This window comes from Eptesicus fuscus, chromosome 7 (assembly GCF_027574615.1).
Source record: "Eptesicus fuscus isolate TK198812 chromosome 7, DD_ASM_mEF_20220401, whole genome shotgun sequence".
Lineage (NCBI taxonomy): Eukaryota > Metazoa > Chordata > Mammalia > Chiroptera > Vespertilionidae > Eptesicus > Eptesicus fuscus.
In genome coordinates, this window is record NC_072479.1 from 88,072,400 (window position 1) to 88,095,419 (window position 23,020).

General features: G+C 46.2%; 1 protein-coding gene across 2 annotated transcripts in view; it reads right to left on the minus strand.

The window, feature by feature from the left end:
• Positions 1-646: 646 nt before the first annotated feature.
• Positions 647-23,020, minus strand: part of NTF3 (neurotrophin 3) — a 71,732-nt gene continuing 49,358 nt past the window's right edge. For both annotated transcript variants that reach the window (XM_008144809.3, XM_054718537.1), the window contains exon 2: positions 647-1,884. In XM_008144809.3, coding sequence (XP_008143031.1) covers positions 1,090-1,884 — 795 coding nt within the window. In that variant the 3' untranslated portion in view covers positions 647-1,089. The remainder of the gene's footprint in view (positions 1,885-23,020) is intronic.

A 23,020-nucleotide genomic window follows, 5' to 3' on the forward strand; every position in this document is an offset into this window, starting at 1 on the left:
AGCTAGACGTCTACAGGGGCTACTTAGCTGAATCCCCAAGACAGCCTGGGAGGTAGGCAGGATCTCCATCTCACTTTCTGGCCCTGAGAAACATGGGCTCAGGGAGGCCTCCAACCAAACCTTACCCCAAGTCACAGGGGAGGAGCTGGACTTTGAACCCCGGTCTGACTGCAAAGCCAGAGAATTTTCTAATTCCTCATGCAGCTCTAGGAGGCACCGCCAGGGGAGGGAGGAGGCCAGGCGCCAAAGGATCTCTGATGAGTCAGTTCTCTTCTGTGGGTAGATTATTCATGATCCATTTCAGTTTGCTTCTGCGTAACCATACAATTATTGTTACAAACAGTTAAAATTTTTTTCCTATGTGTCTAAAGGATGAAAACCACTTACAAAAACAAAACAAACACCAAAGCCAAAACAAAACAAAATCCAACCCTTAAACAACCCCAAACAACAAATGTGCTGAAAAGAAACTTCCAAAACTAAAATTGCCAGGTTTGCTGTTACTGTTCTGGGACCATACCACTGGGGCAATCACAATTTTTATTGGCGAAGTGGATCCCTGTGCGGGTAAGAGAGAGCAGGATACCACCATTCTAGGTGAGCAGAGAGAGGAGAGCGAGTTATTGACAGTGAACTTGTCGCCCAAATTAAGCATGGGGCTCAAAGCTACTGGTGATGTTTTCAATGGAGGTGAAAACAGTTCTTTTAATTAATCAAACATGAAGTATACCAGGAGGGGGATATTACTGTGTCTATACACAACTCTGACATCATCTGATTTTAACAAGTTTACTAAAACGACAGTCATGGCCTTGACAATACTGAATGCAAAATACTGGTGTACACAGATTTTACAGAGCGGCTCCCAAGAGCTGGGTCACAAAATAAGGTTTAACAGATGGGAGAGGCCTGAGGGAAGGCAAGCACACGGATTTTATTGAGAAAAAAAAAGCTTATATACTGTAGGGTTGCTGAAGTTTAATAAATAAAGGTCAACTTATAATATATAAAAACAATATAAACATTTATATGCTACATGCATATCATATAATTTAAAGTAATAATTTATATATAGGGAGAGATGCCAATCTATGTTCTTCCGATCTTTCTTGACAAGGCACACACACAGGAGGTGTCTATCCGTATCCATCGCCAGCCTACGAGTTTATTGTTTTCTGACGTCAGTGCTCGGACATAGGTTTGGGATGTTTTGCACTGAGAGTTCCAGTGTTTATCGTCAATCCCCCTGCAACCGTTTTTGACAGGCCTGGCTTCTTTACATCTCGTCTCATAAAAATATTGTTTGACGGGAGAGTTGCCCGTTTTGATCTCCCCCAGCACCGTGACCTGGTGTCCCCGAATGTCGATGGCCGATGACTTGTCTGTCACCCACAGACTCTCGCTGTCACACACGGAGTACTCCCCTCGGTGACTCTTGTGCTCTGCGTACCTCTTCCGCCGTGATGTTCTGTTCGCCACCTCGGGGTTGCCCACGTAATCCTCCATGAGATACAAGGGAGGGGGCTCCAAGGGGGTGCTATCGCTCAGCAGGACCCGGGGGGAGTTGTAGCGTCTCTGTTGCCGCAGCAATTCCGTGTCCATTGCAATCATCGGCTGGAACTCTGACTTGGCGGGCTCGCCCTGCTCCGGCTCTCGGGGGGCCTCTGCTTTGGGCAGCGTGCTCTGGTAGTTCTCCTTAACGTCCACCATCTGCTTGGAAAGCTTGTTTTTCAAAATATCTGCCTGGATCAGCTTAATAATCAGGGAATTTAGCGAGTCTTCTGGCAAACTCCTTTGATCCATGTTGTTACCTTGGATGCCACGGAGATAAGCGAGAAATATCACATAAAACAAGATGGACATCACCTTGTTCACCTGTAAGATCTGAAAAGGAAACACAGGTGTTACTAGCAGGCTGTGGTAGCTGACGTCATTCTGGGACCAGCTACCTGAGCCAGAGTGTCCCTGTTCGGGTAAGAGAGAGCAGGGTGCCACCATTCTAGGTGAGCAAACAAAACTCTGACGTCCCAAGACAGAGCTCGTCGATCTTGATCCCCAACTCTGGGAATCTAAAGTGTTTTTCTCTCCTAAACTTTCAAGTGCCTTCAGCTCAATTCTGTCTTCTAGCACTGTGGCTGTGTGATGGGGAAAGAGATTGTGTATGTTTGTGTGTGTGTGTGTGTGTGTGTGTGTGTGTGTGTGTGTGTCTGTGTGTGTGCGGCGTGTACAAGTTGTATAAGCAGGAGGGAGAGAGCAAAGCATATTTTTAAAACAAAATGAGCCAAAAACATTTCTGGAGAGAATTACAGATTAAAAGGGTTAGGTCTCTTCCTAGGATCCAGGGCACAAAGGCCGAGGCAGGAGGAGACTGCATGCCAGCCCTTCTGCCTCTGCTCTTTGCTATTCACACAGCCCCCACTGCACTTGCTTCTGACGTCTGCTCTATCTGCAGCCTTCTGTTGGGTGAGGATGATGTCCTGCCACTTCTTTAGACGTCATTTGAGCCTGGAAAGACCATAGCCCTCCACCTTGGCAAATCATGAAGAAGTTAAACCTGAAAATTATAAATGCATATTTACAGCTTTTTATTGGCAACAGCAGCCTTGCAAATGTCTCAAGAGACAGAGCTCTACTGCTCCCCCCCCCCGCCCCCAAATGCAGCCCTTGGAGTCTCTCAAAGGAATACCCTGCAGCTGGGTTGGGTTGGTTGCTTCTGTATGGTGACATCAGAGAAGGGCTCAGCCCTGACTGGGCCACGCCTGGTGGAGCTGTTCTCCTCCCCTTGTAAAGGACCATGTGGGACCACTACCTACTCTGTGAGAGGGCCTGAGTTTCAGGGTGCTCTGTCAAGCTCTCCAGTGAACATGCTTTCCCAGGACACCCAACTTCTCCGCAGAGACTGTCTTCATTCACAAGACGGCAGCAGAAGCTGGAGAGGCAGCAACAACCAGCTGAAATTAATGAGCCGGACTTGCCCTGAACTGCAAGTTTCCTTGCTGATTAATTGTTCTTGTTTAGTTTATTACAGTTTTCATTACAAAAAGTCTCAGTGGTTAGATTTCTAATTCTGTTATGTCCTTGTTTAAATGGCATTTTTAACCCATCAACACACTCATTCTGTTGCCATAGCAGAACCTCAACATGAGGTTTCCACTGAGTCCGTGTGGAATTAGTGGGCTGATCTCAAGATACCATCCATGCTGGTCTCTCCCTCACTAGAGCAAAGCCCTGATTCTCAAAAGCTTGGCCCTGGAAGAGACTCTCAGGGTGGCTGCATGGGTAATCCCATGGTTAATACCCTGTTATTCACACCACCCGCCGGGAGGTATCCATTCTTTAATCACCATTGCTATCACCTCGCTGGCCCCCAGGGGTATACTGTTTCCTCTTTAAAGCTATGTCTTAGCATGGAAAATAAAAACCCTTCCCTTGGTTCACCTTTGGCACTTTCAGAAAGACTTTACTAAATCCAGGGGAAACAGAAGAGAAATAAACAAAGGTGGCATGAGAAACAGAAAAGCCACCCTGCTTACCCAGTACCCATGCCTGAGCCTGTCCCCACTAACTCATTCCCAGGACTTACAGACACAGCCTCTTTTCCCATCTTGTCTGAAGAACTGCTCTCTTATCCCCAAAGGCCAGCAAGCAATGTTGCAGGCACTTTGTTCCAATTTCCGCCTCTCTCTGATAAGGAGACCATCTTTTTTTCCATGGGAACCACTCTGTGGACAACTGACTCCCTCAAGGTTAAAGCTGAGCAAAGGATTCTAGCTTTGCTGCCCAACCCTAGAGTTTGCCCTAGGAATCATATTATCCCAGGAAAATGGTTCCCACAGGACAACTCATCTCCCTCTCACTCTGCATATAAGTGACATTTCCTTCCATCTTGCAGGACCAACAAAATAAAACTTGAAAAATACAAGTATATCCTACATACCACTAGAACAGGGGTGGGGAACCTTTTTTCTGCCAAGGGTCATTTGGATATTTATAACATCATTCTTGAGCCATACAAAATTATCAACTTAAAAATTACCCAACTATATTTGGTCAAACATTTAATTAACTCACCCCTGAAGCCTTGGCAGGGCCAAACCAAAATGATTTTGCAGGCCTTATACAGCCCAAGGGCCAGACATTCCCCATCCCTGCACTAGAATTATACCCCCTTCTCCCACCTCGCCACTCCCAAACAGAATAAAGCTTCACTAACATAATTTGAGACTAAATGTTTATGAAAAATTTTTATTAAATCCCCTCAAATCCAGCCACTATAAACACAGAATATCTGCTCATAAGAAAATCGATCAAGTATGGTTAGTGGGAGGAGGTCCAAGGTAGAATAAGAGCCAATGTATAGATTAACAAGGTCAATATAAGGGTGAGTTGATAGGAAGAATGAAAGATGATACCAATGGTTTGGGAATGCATCTTTATGGCTGGTGGTCTCCATACAGAATTACAGGGTATTAAAAGGAGATGATCATTTAATCTAATTCCTTCATTTTATAGAAGAGGAAATCCTAAACCACAGTTTGAAGAAGAGGGGAAGACACAAGGGAAAGAGAGAAGGGTTCTCTGCACTTCGGACCTAACCTCCCTTTTCACCATTTTATGATTGGGCTCTTACATTTTTTGCCCCAGCTCCATTCACAATTCAGAAGGTACTTGGATATGCTTTATAACCCACTAGAGGCCCAGCACACAATTAAATCGTGCAGGTAGGGTCCCTAGGCCTAGCCTCCTGTGATCAGGGCCATCTTCTGCCTGTTAGCCAGTCCCCAGGCTGAACGCCACCTCTGCCACCAGGCTCTCAGGCTATTGGGATCACCAGCTCATTCCTGGCTGCTCCAAGGCCTGTGGGAAAGTGGGCACGGGAGACTTCACCTCCATGTGCTTTCACTGGGCCAGCCGCTGATGGAATGCGCTGCCTGCTCAGGGCCGCTCACGCGGGCGCTGCTGCCATCACTGATGCTGCTGCTGCTGCTGCTGCTGCTGCTGCTGATGATGATGATGGGGCTTGAGGCACTGAGGGAGGCTGCGGGGCGCTCCTGCGACCTACCCATCCCAGCCTGAGCAGCCCCGAGCCAGGCAGCGTGTTCCATCAGCGGCCAGCCCAGTGCACGCGCATGGAGGTGAAGTTGCCAGCACCTGCTTTACCACAGGCCTGAGCCCCCAAACAGCTGAGGATGAGCTGGTGATCCCAATGGCCTGACAGCCAGCCTGGTCCTCTCACCACCCACCCCGATTCCCCTGTTCAACTCACTGATCCATCGGAGCCTGCGGGCTGGGGGGAGGGACCAAAAGGTCAGCAGTTCAGCCTGCTTGCCAGTGGCCAGTCCCCAGTCCCACCCTGTCCCTGCTCACAGGTGGGGATGGGGGAAGGACCCAGAAGTGGTCAATGCCACCTCATGGCAATCGGTCGTTTGGTCATTTTGGTCGTGACACCTCTTGGCCTTTTATTATTATGATGTGCATGTGTACTCCCCTCACCTTGCACACTTTCATCGCCTCTCCATGGAAATTTTACCCATTCCTCCTTGCCTGGTTCAAAAACTACCTTTTCTAAGAGGCTCCCAGCAGCAGCAATTGCCACTTCCTTTGCATTTCCTGCAGCATGTTTTTCAAATGACAATGGTGGCAGGTATGACATCCTTCATGGCATCACATGGCTTACTTTCTAGACTCTCTCTTTTCTGAAGTCAGGAGCCCCTTCCTCCCTGCTTGTGTCTGTGCCTCTCCCTGCTGTCCACACCACAGTGCACACGAGGTGGAGGTGGAGGTCTGGGTGCCATGAGTCAGAGCTGGAAGTAAGGGTGGCTGAAGGCAGAACCAGTTTCATAATGTGCAGGGCCTCATGCAAAAGTTATTTAGAGGCAGGGTGGCTTCAGGTGTGACCATGTATCAGCCAATGTGTGGACTCTCCAGGCACATGTCCCATTCTCCCATTGCACTTCACTTACAAAACACATATTCAGAGATAAAGTTCTTAAGAATTTCAAGATGACAACAACAGAGCATTGAACCCTGAGTTCAACGAGGTCCTCTTTCTGAGTGTGGGATCCCAGGCCACTGCATTGGTGCACACCCATAAAGCCAGCTTTGGCTATAGGAGCTAAGATGTTCTACCTAGGGAAATTGTTTGAAGGTAGAGTAGAAATCCATTTTTGGTCAGGAGGGATGGGCAAAGCCCATGGATTACTGCATTAAGAGTGTCATGTTCAGAGTGGTGGAGAGGAGCTATGACTTCAATGGTAATCTGACAGAGAGAGCCTGGGGTTGGGGGGTGGTGGGAAGGCCTTTGAGACTGCCTACTTTCTCCTCCAGGCAGCGGTGACCGAGGATGGAGGGAGCTGAATGAAGTAGTGAGAGAGGTCAACGTTGTCAGGGAGAAATATTTTTTTAAGAATAGTTTATTGATTTTGAGAAAGAGATGAAAGGGGGGGGGGGGATAGGGATGCAAAAGTGCAACATTGATCTACTGACTCCTGCATACCCCCCACACCAGGAATTGAACCAGCAACCTTCCAGTGCTCAGAAGACACACAACCAACTGAGCCATACTGTGCAGGGCAGGGAGAAATATTTTATCACTGATCTTCCCATGAAAGCATGGTAAGCATGAAAAGCAGATTGACTTTTAGTTGATTTTATTATTGTTTTTAAATTCTCTACCGACAATACTACTGCTTGCACAAGTACAAAACTGGTGGACTTTCCTACCACCCCACATGGGTGCACACTGCCTCTGGGAGACCAAAGGCATTTTGTGAGTTAGAATGCAGGTCTCCTGACTCTTTTAGACAGCCCTGCCCCCTTCAGGAGAACCAACACACAAATTCAGCACAAGGAAAGCAGGCCACCTCTGGTAGGGGTAGGGTTGGGGGGCAGTAGGTGCTTGCCTCGGGTGGGAAGGGCTGTGGGACGGGGGTCAATTGGGGAAAGGGAAGACATATGCAAAACTTTAGACAATAAAAAAAACACAGTAATAATATAAAAAGCTGCTTGTAGAAAATGGGCCTCTGTGACCCATCTCCAGTATGGTCAACTTTTGATGGAAACAGTTGCTGAATTTCCCCAGGGCAAACAGAATGTAGGGAGGAGGGAAGAGGATGTAAGAACAAAGAACTGTGGATGTGGGCCAGCATCATGGTGGAAACACCTGAGGCACCTGCCTCAACTAGACAGGGGGAAGTGGAGGCAACTAGAAAAGACCTAAGCCCAATTTTTTTAGATGGCCCGATGAGGAGACAATAAGACTTAGGCAACATATGAGGAAACAGGTGACCGCATAGTACTCAGCCAATGAGGAACTAGAGGAGGGACTGAATAAATAGGCTGTGTTTGCTGCCCCAGGTGTGACTGTACAACTGGACAGACACCCACTCTCAAGGATGTATTAAAAGTCTCATTTTCACCATACTTCTTTCTCTAAGTCTGTTATTTGAATTCAGTCAGGTGAGCATTTCTCACACTGCTCAAAGCCCCTGATCCTGCCATTTCTGGATCTGGACTGTTTATTACCAGCACATCCCAAACCTTGCCACGTTCCTCTGTAATCAGCGGTGGGAATGACCATCTGCAGGCTGGTAAGTGTTCCTGAACTATTTGCAAGGCTGCATTAAAACCCAGCAGGCGAGAAACCAAGATGGCGGCATAAGGTATACACCTGTATGTGCTGCCTCTCACAACCACACCAAAACTACAACTAAAAGACAAAACGACTATCACCCAGAACCACAGGAAAGCTGGCTGAGTGGAAGTTCTACAACTAGAAGGAAAGAAAAAAGCACATTGAGACTGGGTAGGAGGTGCAGAGCCATGGAAAAGCAGAGGTACAGAGGCACGTGCCAAGAGGGCTGGCAACTGAGGACACGGTTGTCCTTTTCAAGTGGGAGGGAGACACAAGCTCCCAACTGCTCTGAACTCCAGTTTCCGGTGAGACTCCTACGGGGAGAAACTGGACTGTCTGGCATCGGGTTGGAAAGTGAGGGTGGCTTTCTCACAGAGGTGCACGCAGGAATCATTGTTTACTGCACTGGGGCACGGGACTCGGGGACACGGAAACGCAGAGATGCAGAGAGGGCTGACTGGCAGCCATCACTGTTTGCCATGCCCTAGTGATTCCCTGAGTCCCCACCCCACCCAATTTACAAACCCACCCAAACTGTGCGCAGTGGCTTTTGCATATGAATGGCCTGCCCTATTGCAGCTTAACCTAACAAACTGCAGCTGGGTGAGCTCCAAAACTTCCAAACCCCAAGCAAAGAGGAGAAATCTGCAGATCTTGTGTAGCTCCTGCTGGGTGGCCTCAGACAGTAGCTGACTTGCACCTCCTTGAAGATCCAGGAGCCAGCATACCTAGTGGTCAGTGTGAGATGACACCAGATTTCAACTCTTCACATCCATAAGCTACACACTCAAGAGGCAGACTCAGTGAGCACCAAAGCCCCACTGAAGCAAGTCCTGCCCCATAAGGGTGTCTCCAGCACAGCAGTTCTTCCATTATGGACACAGCTGATCCTCACAGCCAATTGGCCTGAAGGTCAATTCCTCCCAGTGTACCAACAGCAATCAAGGCTTAACTACAAGACTGTGCACCCAGCCCACAAAGGGGTGCACCAAGAGTGTCCACTTCAGGTGATTGGAGAGGCTGAGCCACTGGGCCCTATAGGTCACCTACACAAAGCCACTCCATCAACACAGGGAAGCAGCCAAAATGTGGAGACAAAGAAACATGTCACAAATGAAAAAAATGGAGGGAAGCAAACTACTGGATATAGAGTTCAAAACCACAGTTATAAGGTTACTCAAGAATCTTCTAGAAACTGCTGAGAAACTTAGTGAGACCTCCAAGGAACTTAGTGAGACCTTCAAGGATCTTAATGAGAATGCCAAAAAAATAGAAAAGGACCAGTCAGAAATTAAGCATACACTGTCTGAAATAAAGAATAATATACAGAAATCCAACAGTAGACTAGAGGACCCCAAGAATCAAACCAAAGATTTGAAATATGAGGAAGCAAAAAACACCCAACCAGAAAAACAAAAAGAAAAAAGAATAAAAAAATATGAAGATAGTGTAAGGAACCTCTGGGACAACTTCAAGCGTACCAACATCCGAATTATGGGGGTGCCAGAAGAAGAGAGAGAGCAAGATATTGAAAACCTATTTGAAGAAATAATGACAGAAAACTTTCCCTACCTGGTGAAAGAAATAGACTTACAAGTCCAAGAAGCACACAGAACCTCAAACACGAGGAATCCAAAGAGGACCACACCAAGACACATCATAATTAAAATGCCAAGGGCAAAAGACAAAGAGAGAATCTTGAAAGCAGTAAGAGAAAAACAGTTAGTTACCTACAAGGGAGTACCCATATGACTGTCAGCTGATTTCTCAACAGAAACTATGCAGGCCAGAAGGGAGTGGCAAGAAATATTCAAAGTGATGAACAGCAAGAACCTACAACCAAGATTACTCTACCCAGCAAAGCTATCATTCAGAATCGAAGGTCAGATAAAGAGCTTCACAGACAAGAAAAAGCTAAAAAAGTTCATCACCACCAAAACAGGATTATATGAAATGCTGAAGGGTATTCTTTAAGAAGAGGAAGAAGAAGAAAAAGGTAAAGATAAAAATTATGAACAACAAAGTGACAACAAATACATATCTATCAACAAGTGAATCTAAAAATCAAGTCAATAAAAAATATCTGATGAACAGAATAAACTGGTGAATATAACAAAATCAGGGGCATAGAAAGGGAGTGGACTGACAATTCTCAGGGGGAAGGGGGCATGAGGGGTGCGGGAAGAGATTGGACAAAAATCTTACACTTATGGATGAGGACATTGGCGGGGGGTAAGGGCAAGGGCGGGGGAGTGGAATCAGGTGGAGGGGAGCTATGGGGGAAAAAAGAGGAACATCTGTAATAATCTGAACAATAAAGATTTATTTTAAAACAAAACAAAAAACTCCAGCAGGCTGCTTGCAGACTCCACGCGATAATCTGCTTTCAGCTTTTGCCATAAAGAGCAAGCCCATGAATGTTGGTAGGAGAACTCACCAGGACACAAGGTTGGAAATCATAAATGACCCTAGGTAACCTCCTCGTTTTTACAAATAAGGAAACTGAGGCTTGGCGTGGTGGTGAATGGAGTTGTCTGAGGTCAGACTGCTCCATAACAGCAGAGAGTCACAGGTCACACTTGGTTCTTCAGCTCAACAAAAACTATGTGGCTGGGAGGGCTAAGTAATGAAGTCTATATGAGAGCACTTAGCACAGTAATGGCATAGAGTGAGGCACTGGAAATAGGACTTGAACATAAACCCGAGTTACCTGTGGCAGCAGAGATGCTGCGTGCCTGACCTGTATGCACGCATACAAAGTACTGGAGCGGCTGTGAAGAGGGAAGGCAGTGCCAGTGCAAGGCACATCAGTGATGTTTGGGATTTAGAGAGATGTCTACGCTGGGGTTCACTGGGGTTCATAAACAATGAACCTACTATGTTATCACTGTCAGCACGTCTCCTTTTTTATGATGAAGCCATGTCTTCTTCATCCACACGTGCCTGACGCCTAGCTCAGGGCTGGTCTCATTTATTGAATGAGCGCCCACTACAATCGAGATCTACCCAAGACACAGCTCACTGGCCCACGATCTGTATGGACTTCTGCCAAGTCTGGTTTGGAAGCCAATCAACTCTGCCTTCTTTTCCCAAAGAAAATACAGGCCCTGGCTCTGAAGTGGGCCCTGGTCCCTAGACTCTTCTTGGCTCTAATTGGAAAAAGACCTGTTAAAGACCTCAGTAAAACCCCCTTCCTACACTCTCCCCAGTGCCCACTTCCTCTGTTCAGAGCTTTCCAAGATCCTGACCAACTTGCATATGCTGTTTTCCTCACTTACAAATGCTTTCCCACATATGGTGTTTTCTCAGTCCCTGGAGCAACATTCCTACAAGGTTTCACCATCCCTCAAAATACTCAAAAGAGAGCAATTTCTGATTCCTCCTTTTTGGCTCAGTTTATAATACACACTGAGGGGTTTGGGGTATTCAAGAAGCAGATGAAATGGAAAAGGAAGCTGAGGTGAAGAGTGGTACAGGATCTGACCCATAGCAAGCACTAGGTCTGCCCTGCGCACCAGGTCTGCCCTGCTCACATACAACAAGTTGGGGCCTGTATCCACTGAGTTCCAATTCCCCTCTCCCCAACACTCTCTACCTCCTCCAACCATATACCAGAGACCTCACTTATTCCCTACATATGGAGTAGATTTTTAGTCTGGTCAGAGTGGGAGCACAAGAACAAAAATGCTACATGCCATGTACTGACATACATTAAATCTTTAATCTTTTGTTGTTGTTGTTTTTTGTTAATCCTCATCCAATGGTATTTTTTTCCATTGATTTTTAGAGAGAGTGGAAGGGAGGGGAGAGAGAGAGAGAGAGAGAGAGAGAGAGAGAGAGAGACAGAGAGAGACAGAGAGACAGAGACAGAGAGACAAAGAGAGATAGAAACATCAATGTGAGACACACTGGTTGCCTCCCAGACATGCCCCAACCGGGCTGTGGATCAAGCCTGCAACCAAGGTACGTGCCCTTGACTGGAATTGAACCCAGGACCCTTCAGTCCACAGGCCAATGCTCTAACCACTGAGAAAAACCGGTTAGGGTCAATCTTTAATCTTGATAACCATTCCTCTGAGTTCATTTCCCATTTCATATGGGGAAATTGAGGCACAAGTTTATTTAATAACTAGCTAATAAGCAGCAGAGCCTTGGTCTGATCATAGTCTGGATCTGGAGTTGATGGTCTTAATGATTATACTGCGCTATCTGTCTGTCCCTGTGCTCAAACATTCCAGAGAGTTTATATCCAAAGGAAGCTCACGTTCCAAGCTCAGAGCCAGGACAGCTGCTACCAGCAGGTTGAGTGTCTCCCCAAGAAGGCTCAGCTGCAAGCAGAGTTTCCAGGGATTTGAGGCCACCACTCTGGTCTCCTCCTCCCATGTCCATCCCACCAAGGCCGTATGTTGCAGTGGACAGAGCACTGGCTGGACCTTCTCCAATTCTAATTGGCACCAGAGCTGGAAATCAAGGTGACTTACGAAGAAGACACAGACTCCAGCTTTCCTCAGGGAGGAGGCATGATATCAAATGTGGAAGCACTTTTAAACCTGCCAAGTTTTTAATATGCAAATTCAAGAGATGTCATGATTTCTGGTACAGCGCCTTCCTCCGGAGGCAAATGCATCCTCTGGCTGGGGCGAACAAGGACACGGTCCAGCTGTATCCAGAAGGGCCTAAATCTTTGGAGAATTTCTGCAGCTATGACATCGTCTCTGACTAATGCTAAGGGCTCAAAAGACCACATCCTGCCAGATAACCCTAACATCTTGTTCAGGGAATAGAAAAAGAGAGAGAGAGGTGGGAAAATGATAGATTTAAAATTGAATGACCAAAAGGAAAGGAATGAGGTGGAAATATTAAACTAAGGCCATATAAAAGACCAGCTAAGCTTGTTCCCCAGATATTAATTGCAAAATTAACTCAAATTAGCTTTGTTCTGAACACAGGTCCTGAGGTCTAAAAATTAGGTAGTGGGGCCATGCAAAGACGTTCTGACACACGACAAGGCGAGGAGCGAGAAGAGACAGATTCTGGTGGAGCCTCTGCTGGGGATTGGTCTGGTTTTGGTTAATCTCTTTATTAATGATCCAAAGCAAAAGAGGGGGGGAAAGCAGCAGATTAATTAAAATGCACAGATGACGCTCAAAGGGAAGGTGCTACAAACACCGGTGAGGACAGACCAATTATTCCCCAGCACCCATGAGGGTTGGCAACCTGGAAATAGCATGATGAGATTCAAACTGGAAACATGTAGGTTAACTCACTGGGGGCCAGATGAATCCAAAACCAACAAGGGAGGGAAAGGCTTGCAAAAGGATGAAGGGAAGGAATTATTACACAGAGTAAATGAGAAGTGAACTCGCATGTATAGGGCTCACATGTATGTGAGTTTCCCCTGTAACTCAACATTCGTTTCTAAAACCCATCTCATTCACTCTTAGCACACCTTTGGGGTCGTGGCAACTATCACATTCTCTGTCTCAAAAGTACACAAAAGTTCATAAATTGAGCTTCAGATAAGGCCCCAAATGGAGCCAAGAGAGTAAGTCATCAACTTCCACTGGAAGATGCACCGAGCATGCTCTGAATTCCCCAAAACCAAAAGTGAGGGGTGATCTAGAGAAAGAAGAACCAGCCTCCCTACCTCTCTCTCTCTCTCTCTCTCTCTCTCTCTCTCTCTCTCTCTCTCTCTCTCTCTCTCAGACCTCATTTGAAAATCCCCAACCTCTGGGCAGGTCTGCATCTACACAGAGTCAATACAGGACAGAGCAGAGGTAAGGAGAGAGATTCCTAGCCTGTTCTTTAAAAATCCCTCATTCTGCATAGTTCTTCTGTTGAAACTTACTTAACTCAGGGTTCTGAATCTGACATACTTGGCCCACGGTCTGGACTAGGACAAGGTCCTCAGTTTTCACGAGATGCTGGCTTCCCAGTGGCAACAGGACACAGTCCACAGGACAAGCATATTCCAGAATGAAACAAACAATAGAGAGAACCTTGGAAGGTTGACTTGCCTCCCTCAGAAAGGAATTTCTAAATTGGTCCTTCTTTGAGGCCAGAAAATGAAGAATAGAGATTCTTGAATGGACAAGAACCTATATTCAAAACCAAGCTTGAGGCCCCAAGATGGAAGTTGAAAGCTATGTGTTTGCTTTGCACAGCTGTTAGGAGGAATTTTACATTGTTCAAAGCATTCCCTCCTCTGGCCCCAAAGCAGTGAAAGATGGAAGGTATGGCGCATGTCAAAACAATGCACACCAGCAGCTCCAAGAGGAAGGTAGCACAGTTATTCCTCAGGCTCAGGAATCCTCTGGCATGGTCCCATCTTAGCAAAAAGATCTGAAAGGAGCTTGGTGTGCCGACATGAGCCCCAGGAACCCCAGATTTGCTTTATCCTTTCTACACTACAAACTCTCATTTCATGGCCAGAGGGTGGTCAAGGAAGGATCTGCCAGAGAAAATCTGTGTTAATCCAGCTATGGGCCATAAGGGCATTTATCTAGTAAATTTATTTTTCTTTGTTCTGGGCACTAATATTCATCCATCACTGTGCATAAGGGTGTGGGTGCATGGGCTTGTGCATACATGGGCATGGGCATGTACACACACACACAGACACACACACACAGAGTGTAGCTCCCCAAGATGAAGATGGGTTATGGTTAGGCTATTTCCAAATTATCATATCATTAAATATTCTGAGACATTTTGATTTCAGTTTCATTTTCTGCACCTCGGCTAATTCCATTTTCTATGTGTGAAAATACACAAGGCAAGGCTGCTTCAGTTACAAACACAGTTTGGGATCCACCTAGTGCTAAACTCTTAGCATCAGAGAACTGCTCCAAGTCAACCTTTTTGTTTTTAATTTATGCCTCATGTTCCAGTTGGGTTTATATGTCAAGTATACGTGTTACTTGCAAAGTACTATATAGCTGTAACTTAATATTATTACAGGGAGGGGTTGTTAATAATTATAATAAATTATGATGATGATGGTGATGATAAAGTATCATTCTTATCTACCCAGCCAAAAATGAGTCTCAAAATGGCAGAATAAAGAAGTTGGCTTCATCTTGAGAGCTGGAAGCTCATAGAAATCCCAAAGCATGACTTCCCTTCACACTCTGGATGCCTCTTCCAAACCAAGACCACAACTGGCTTGGCAACACCCAAACCTTTGACTGTGCATCAGCCAGAGCAGCATCAGCAAGGCTGGGATCAACCAAACCATAATGGTTTGGCCCCAAGGAGGACTTGGCCACAATAAGTGTGGTCAGATGGCAGCCTTTCTCTTCCAGTCTTGACGATCAGGCGTGTGTCAAATATAGCCTATGTCTCCCCTTCACGCCTCCTTCTGGCCCCACAGCCAACCTCCTTTCAGGAGGATGAGGGGTTGGCAATGGTTTGTGGCTGTCTTTGCTCTGAATCCACTCTCTAGGAAATCGCCATGTCTGACAATTCCAAGGGTAAGGCTTCCTTCCACTCTGGTGGCGTCGCCTACCTCTGCTCACCCTGGCTGCCATCGTTCACCTGAACACGAGAGGCGGCTATACAGTGACTTCCTGAGCCCCTTCTCATCCACTTGTGATGTGTACACAGGAGGCTGGGTTGTGCACACAGGATGCTGGGGTGTGCACACAGGAGGCTGGGTTGTGCACACAGGAAGAAAATTCATCTCCCACCAAAACTGGAGTGTGTGGTAGGCACTTCATAAATGTTATGACTCCAATCCCAAACATTCTACTGACTCTTTCTGGGCAGCTGGGTGAGACTAAAAGCCAACCCAAAGCTTGTCCTTTGATAGCAATTTTGGCACCAATAGCCTGAACCCAAAGCTGTCTTTAATCACAGACACAGTCATAATAATCGCTAGTAATAACAGCTAGCATCGCCTGAGCCATGCCATATGCTAGGGACTTTGCAAGACACTTTACATGGATTATCTCAATTAATCCTCATAGACATGATTATTATCCCCACTTTGCATCCGAGGAAACTGAGGCTCAGAGGGATTAGGTCGCTTTGTCTGAGATCAAAAGTCAATTGAGAGGCAGAGCCAAGATGCAAACCCATGTATTTGTGAACCCTCAGAACTCACTTTTAACCAATACCGCATAACACCTTCCAATTCATTCCAGAGAGTTTAAGGCACTTGCCACTGGCTTGCAGTGAACTAGGCAGCAAGCACCACGCTGGCAAATTAATGGTTCTTTCCTTTTTTAGAAAAAGAGACATCCAAGACAGGCCCTCTGAAACGTCGAGGACATTTCACTGTCTGAAGCTGGCATCACCAATTCATAGCAGCTGAAAAACGTATTTCTGTGACATGGGGCTAATGGGCTCATTTAGCTATGCTTCAGTTTCCCCAAATGGAAACTATGCCTTTCCTATTTCCTTATTTGATATGCACACAAAGAAGACCAATAACCCAGGGATTCTTTGTGAAAATTGCTGACATTTGGAAGGCGATACAGATTTCTGAGTCTTTGGTTTTCATTGGTGTTAGTATATTTGTAGTTGACAAGTAGAAATAAAATAACATGGTCTCTTGGCACATCTCCTGCTCTGATTTATGAATAAAAACCGACTCTGCTACTAACCAGCTTTGTGGCTGTGGGAGGACCATGGCTGGTGTTGGGGTCTCAGTTCCACACAGAATTTCTCCACGGGGGAGCTGCTGGTATTTCAGGAAGAAAAGTTCTTCATTGTTCAGTTTTGTCCCCTACATAGGAAGCCCTGTCCCCCACCCACTTAATAACAATCATGTCCCCCAGTCATGGTAACAACTTTTAAAAAAAAAGCACTCATACTTTTCCAAATACCATCTGATGTGGCCTTATCCCTCCTAGTTAAGTATCACCTAACACAATGCTGGTGGACTACAGCAGTTGTTCTCAGCCATTTTTGGATCACTGACCCTTTTTAAAATGCAGTAAAAGTTAAAAATCCTTCCCCCCTAAAAAAAAAACCAAAGAAACCATGTATGTGCACATAAAGGGAAAGAAATCCAAAGTCATTTCAAGGCAGTTTATAGACTTTCTAAAGCTTAACCCAGAGACCCAATCCTCAATGAAGAATTCTTGATCTAAAGAGTTTCAAAGGTTCTTTATGGCCACAATACTCTATGCTTCTATTACCCTCTGCCAACCCTGAGTCATTTCTGCACTAGTTCACATGATTTTCATTACTGGTCTCATTTTCTGGTCTTCCCTGTTTCTCTGTGTCCCTTTGAAGCTATGAAGCCAAGCAATGGCTTCCTAATCTTCTAGGATTCTCACACAATAGGAATTATATGATGAGAAAGTGACTTGCCCAAAATGAAACAATAAATTAGTGGAAGAGCCAGAACTAGAACCCAGCTCTCCAGAGCAGTGGTCACCAACCTTTCAGACCTCACGGACCACCAGTGGCCCAGAGGATGAGCCCTGAACTGCTCATTTGGAACCAACACAGAATAGTATATTTAAAAACATAAAGATGGAAATTTGGAAACAGCCTAGGTGCCCGCCAGCAGATGACTGGATCAGAAAACTGTGGTACATCTACACAATGGAATACTATGCTGCCATAAAAAAGAAGGAATTCTCATCATTTGCAGCAACCTGGATGGAATTGGAGAACATTGTGTTAAGTGAAATAAGCCAGTCAATGAAAGAAAAATACCACATGATCTCACTCACTTATGGATAATAAAGAACATTATAAACTTGAACAAAAAGACAGATACAGAGACAGTAAAGCATCAAACAGACTGTCAAATTACAGGGGGAAAGTTAGGGAGAGGTGGGGGAGATAAGAGATCAATCAAAGGACTTGTATGCATGCATATAAGCATAACCAACGGATGCAAAACTCTGGGGGGTGAGGGCATATATGGGAGTGGGGTGGGGGGTGGCAATGGTAAGATATGTCCACATATAATACCTTAATAAAAAAAATTGAAAAGAAAAAAAAAAAGATGGAAATTTGCCCACAAGGCTCAGTTGCCAGCAGGACTTTCTCAAGGAGGCATAAGAGTCCCATATGAGCCTGACCAATGCAGCGTATTTAACACTCCACTGTGCAAGGGCTGGGCCCCTGGCAGCCTCACCCAGCCCACAAGGTAGCCTATGGAGGCAGCATCCTTTCCTCCTTCCTCTTACAAATATTTGTATATCTCCGTGCCATCACCCAGTAACATACACACTCCTCAAGGGCTTTGGGACTTTGTGCATTTTCCTTTCCATCTCTCATCCTGCACCCCTCTGGATGACTTTACCTCCAATCTGCTGGCTTTCCCATCCCTTTGGTCTCCCCGTTCTGCAATATCCTCAGGATGAGTGCTCTCTGTTATCTTGGAAACTTTACTGTTTCTGAAGAGCCAGCTGCTATTATCCTCCAGGGACGAAGAGCACTGAGTGTGGCTGCACACTCTTTCAGGAGGAAGAGCTGGAGGCAGAGGATTGCAGAGCAGACACAGGACACTGGCCTGGGGAGACATCCCTGGAAGCTTGAGAGCAGAAGCTTCAGCATACACAGAGCCTCTCTGATATATCAGATAGCAGAAGTGGGTAAATTCATCACTCTATGACAGGGTCTAGCCAAGCCAGAAAATACGAGGCACAAGCATGTTGCTTAATTAAAACACAGCTGCCAATTTTTTTATTCTTTCCATCCAGAGGTGGTGTCCAGGTGCCCTCCCCTTGTGTGCTGGTGGCTTGTGGCTGTTTTGACCACAGTATAGTGGAAGTAACAAGGTGAGGCCATAAGAGGTCATGCAGCTTCTTCCTGTTCCTAGAGCCTTGAGCTGCCATGTGAGTCACCTGATAGCTGCATGGCCACCATGCTAGAGAGGTCCCCTCGATGGTCTTCCAGCCGGCCTTGTCAAAGCTGGCCTTGAGATTGAAGATGGCCTGGATAACCTGGACCAGCCCATCAGCCGACTGGGTACCACCAGGCAACCTCTGTCAGTGCGACATGGGCACTGAAGGATCCCCCAAATCCAGCTCTACCCAAATTCCTGACATGCAAAATCATGACAAATAATAAAAATGGCTGTAGCTTTATACCATTAAGTTTTTTTTTGGGGGGGGGGGGGTATTACACAGCAAAAGGTAAAAGTAATTGCATAAATTTGCTTAGAAGGGTGTGAGTCAGGTCCTGGATCCGGGATGTAAAATGGGTCTGCAGGACAATGACTATGCACTACTGGCTACTGGAGGCTGGAGCCCTGAAGAACAAGAATGTCACCTGAAAGTGTGGCAGCCAGAAAGTGTGAAACCACCCTCCACTCCGGGTGAGTGTGTGTGTGCATGAAAAAGAGAAAGAGAGAGAAGGGAGGCAGAGAGAGGGGGTTGGGGAGTAGGAGGGAGAGAGAGACAGGCAGACAAGGCTTTCTTGAATAGGGGGGTTCGGCTGAGTCAAAGGCCGCTGGACAGGTGGCTTTTCCACCTCGCTGGGAAAAACTGGGGTAGCGAGAGAGAATGCCCCCTATCAAGCCACTACTGCTATAGCTCGAGGGTGTCTGAACTTAGATTCATGTGAGAAATTGCTCCACCCAGCCACTATGCCACTGCTAGTTCAATGCTTTAATTAGCTTACATTTTCTTCTGCCAGCCAGAAAAATGAACAGGTTAGTGCTCCAGGCATGGCAGGTAGCCACTGTCCCAGTGCTATGAGAAAGTACAAAGGCATGAACACTCAGTTTCAAAAAGAGCTCCCTGGCTGTGACACAGAGGCCTACGAACCAGGCCACGACTGATCGTGCAGGTCATTTGTCCCCTGTCCCCAGGATAGCTGGGGCAATGCCCAGCAGCACCGCCATCAAAGGTGGGGAGAGGAGGAATTCCAACCAATACACATGCTGCTGGGAAGCAGAACAGGCAGTGTGTGTGAGAGAGTGCGTATGTCTGTGTGTGTGCCCTTTTTAGTATGTGCGAGTGTGTGAGTGTGTGTCTGTGTGTGTGATATATGTGTCTATGTTGTATGTTGGTAAAGAGATGCTGAGGCGAGGAGAAAACCCAAGGGTTAAGACTAGGTGCTCTCCTCAGCTTCCCCATTCAGTCACTGGGAGACCATGGACCAGCCTATTTGTCCCTCCTCCCACGCATCAGTTTGTTCTACAAGGGCAGGGAATCCGAGTAAATCATCCTACAATCGTTCCAGTGCTAGCTGTCTGCTTACTCTCAGGAGACCTAAACAAGGCTCTGGGCTTCATGCTCTCTCTCTATTTGGACACACAGAAGTGAGAGGTGGTGCTAGGGTTCCTACTAACCCCCCCCCCCCTCACACACACACACCATCAGCTCTGCTAATTTACAGAGTAAGGCACAGGGCTCCATGGCCTTCTCAGGTCCCTGTGAATTAGAAACATGTAAGGACAGGCAGGGGAGAAGCCTGGGAGATAGAGAGAGAAACTCTGGGTCAAGTTTGCATTTCTCATTATTTCCCCAACCCTTCTCAAATTCCTTTTGTTTAGAAACCTCCTTGAGTTTCTAAGCCTTCCCCCTCCCCCATCCCACCCCTGAAAAGCTCTAGGAGCTCCTCCAGCCTGTAACCCTTCTGGATAACACGTTCCATATGTCGGTCACTCTGCACGAAATGTCTGCACTCACTTTTCTGGTCACCTCCTCCGTGGTCTCTCCACACTGCCTCTCCCTAGAATAGCCTACCAAGCCCCTCGCAGACCCTCTATTCAAGAAGCATGAGTTTGGTTCAGGTTGGAGCACCCTGTGCCGTCCCTCCACCCCAAGGTCAATTCCCATTTAGGATTCCTGCAGGTTTGCCTCCTGGGTGCCTAGAGGGCTTTGCCTTTGCTCCAGCCCACACGCCGCCACGACAGCTGTGGGAGACCCTCCTTTAAGCACTGGGTCTAATTGAGCAGTGCTCCCACCAAGCTGGCCACATTATTTGCTTAGCATGTGCTTTTATAGCAGGGCAACACAGCGTTCTATTGTCTTCCTGCCCCACCCCAGCTCCCCCTCTTCCCGTGGTAAATAAAGGCTGCAGATATTTTTCCAACATCACTTCCAATGTTCCTTTTGTGGATGCAAACAGACCTTCCATTCCTCCTCGCCTAACCCCTACCCCATGCACCTCCCCTATGCATCCTGCCCCCTTTGATATATATTTTGGCCACTGAGCTTGACTCTTGAAAAAAACTGCAGTGCACAGCTTCACACCAGTTTTCCTGGGTTTCCGCAGCTCTGGAGAAGTTGAGTTGGGTGGGCCGAAGATGACCTGAAACTGGTCAAGGGAACCTGAGAACTGCATGCAATTCCTCTTCCTCAAAAGCATCATTGTATTAAAGGCTATGGGCCCCTATGGGTGCTCTGTAGAGCCAGCAGAGGACATCTTGAAACAGGAAATAATGCAAACTGTTAACCTAATAAGTGCAGGTGGGAATGAGTAAGGAAAACATGAGACTGCAGGGGCCAGATTGAGGGCTCAAAGCTTTCCAAAACAGACACACAAGTCTCAAGCACAGAAGCACATCTGGGGTGTGGCAGACCATGGACTCTTAAAGGACAGAAGGATGGTGCTTTGAGCACCAACAAGATGCCAAACACTGCAATTTAAAATGTAATCCCACTGTCTCTAGCTTTTTTGGTGGAGATGGAGTTAGGAAAATTATAAAGAAAGGGTATTGTTATATTATTTATTTTTAATTAATTAATTTTTTAATCCTGACCTAAGGTCTTGCTTAAAAAGAGGGAGTGAGGGAGGGAGAGAAAGAGAGAGAAGAGATAGATAGATAGATAGATAGATAGATAGATAGATAGATAGATAGATAGATCTATATGAGAGGAAAACATTTATCAGTTGCCTTCCATACATGCCCTGACTGGGAATGGAACTGGCAGTCTTTTGGTGCATGAGATAATGCCCAACCAAGCCACTCTGGCTTAGCGGTATTGCTATTTCAAAGCTGAGAAACTTACGGCATAAGTAGGTGAGTGATGGGCTCAAAGTTGTCACAGCTTGCAGTAAAGCTAAAACCCGACTCAGGTGAGTGATGGGCTCAAAGTTGTCACAGCTTACAGTAAAACTAAAACCCGACTTACGCTCCTACACTCTTCAGAAAAGATAACCCTCTCTCTATTATCAAAGTCCTAATGAGTCCAAAGGACAGACCACATACCTATGAACACCCAGGAAGTAGAGACCCTTCATCTATCTCACCATAGGGAGGTCGATGGGGCACATAGATCTGTGGGAGCAGAGCCACTTCTACCCCAACGTCGGTAAGTCATATGGTTGAGAGGAGAAGATCCCCATGAATTTTTGGGAAAGCCCCTATAGTACAAAATTCACGCGGTACTTTCCTCTAGGCTCCCTATTTCCTTAATGCACCAGTTTATACAAAGTGGGTCATTTCCAAAGCTGGGCCACCTCCACTATAAGAGCATCCCATGCAGGGAGATGAATACGGCCTGCCATTGGTCCACGTTCTGCGCCTACTTCTTTCCAAGCGTCCCCTACTCTTGTCCTCCCCTAGTCTTGGCTCCATTCAGTCTAAAGATTTATTCTATTCTAGAAATCAAACAACAGGTTAAGCCAAAATGTGTGTTAAAAATGACCTTTCTCAACAATACCTGTATTTAGAAAATGACAACAAGAGTGAAGGAAAATGTTTGATGATGTGTTTGGATGATACATGACAGCTAATGAGACAACTGAACTAATGTAATTGGGGGAATCTGACTTCAGAAGCTCCAATTATACTTGATGGGGTTGGCAAAGAGCCCTGCAATTTGGTGCTAATGAATGGATTAACACAGAGGACCCAAGAATATGCAGAAATATATCTTGACACTGTGTTGGGCATTCAGTTGAGGGAGGACAACAAAGACCTGATTAATTGAGGTGGAAAAAGTTTGGATACCTCATAGCAGGCAGTCATTTTTGGCCAACAGACCAACTCTTCTGCCATCAGACCAATTTGCAAAGCGAGGGAGCCATCTTTTTCAGGGAGCTCTACTTGGTTTACTAGAAAGCATGTCCACACTGCTGCAGTGAGTTTATGGTTGTGCAGACTAAATGACCAGATTGACTGGATTTTACAGAGGGGATTGCAAAGAAGGCCATTCCAGACCTGTGATTCAATGTTGATGTCGTGAAGGCAAAAGACTCCACCATAGGGAGGTCGATGGGGCCACAGAGATCTGTGGGAGCAGAGACACTTCCATCCCAACATTGGTGAGTCACATGGTTGAGGGGAGAAGATTGACACTGATGTGATCAAACTAAAGGGTCTGGAAATATACTGCCATTGGTTCAAAATGTGGAACTTTGATCCTATAGCACGACGTATTTTAATACCCCTTGGTGATGTTAATAAAGTAGTTGTCCAATGCCACCCTAACATAATTTATGAAGCACTGACTCACCCTGAAAAGGAAG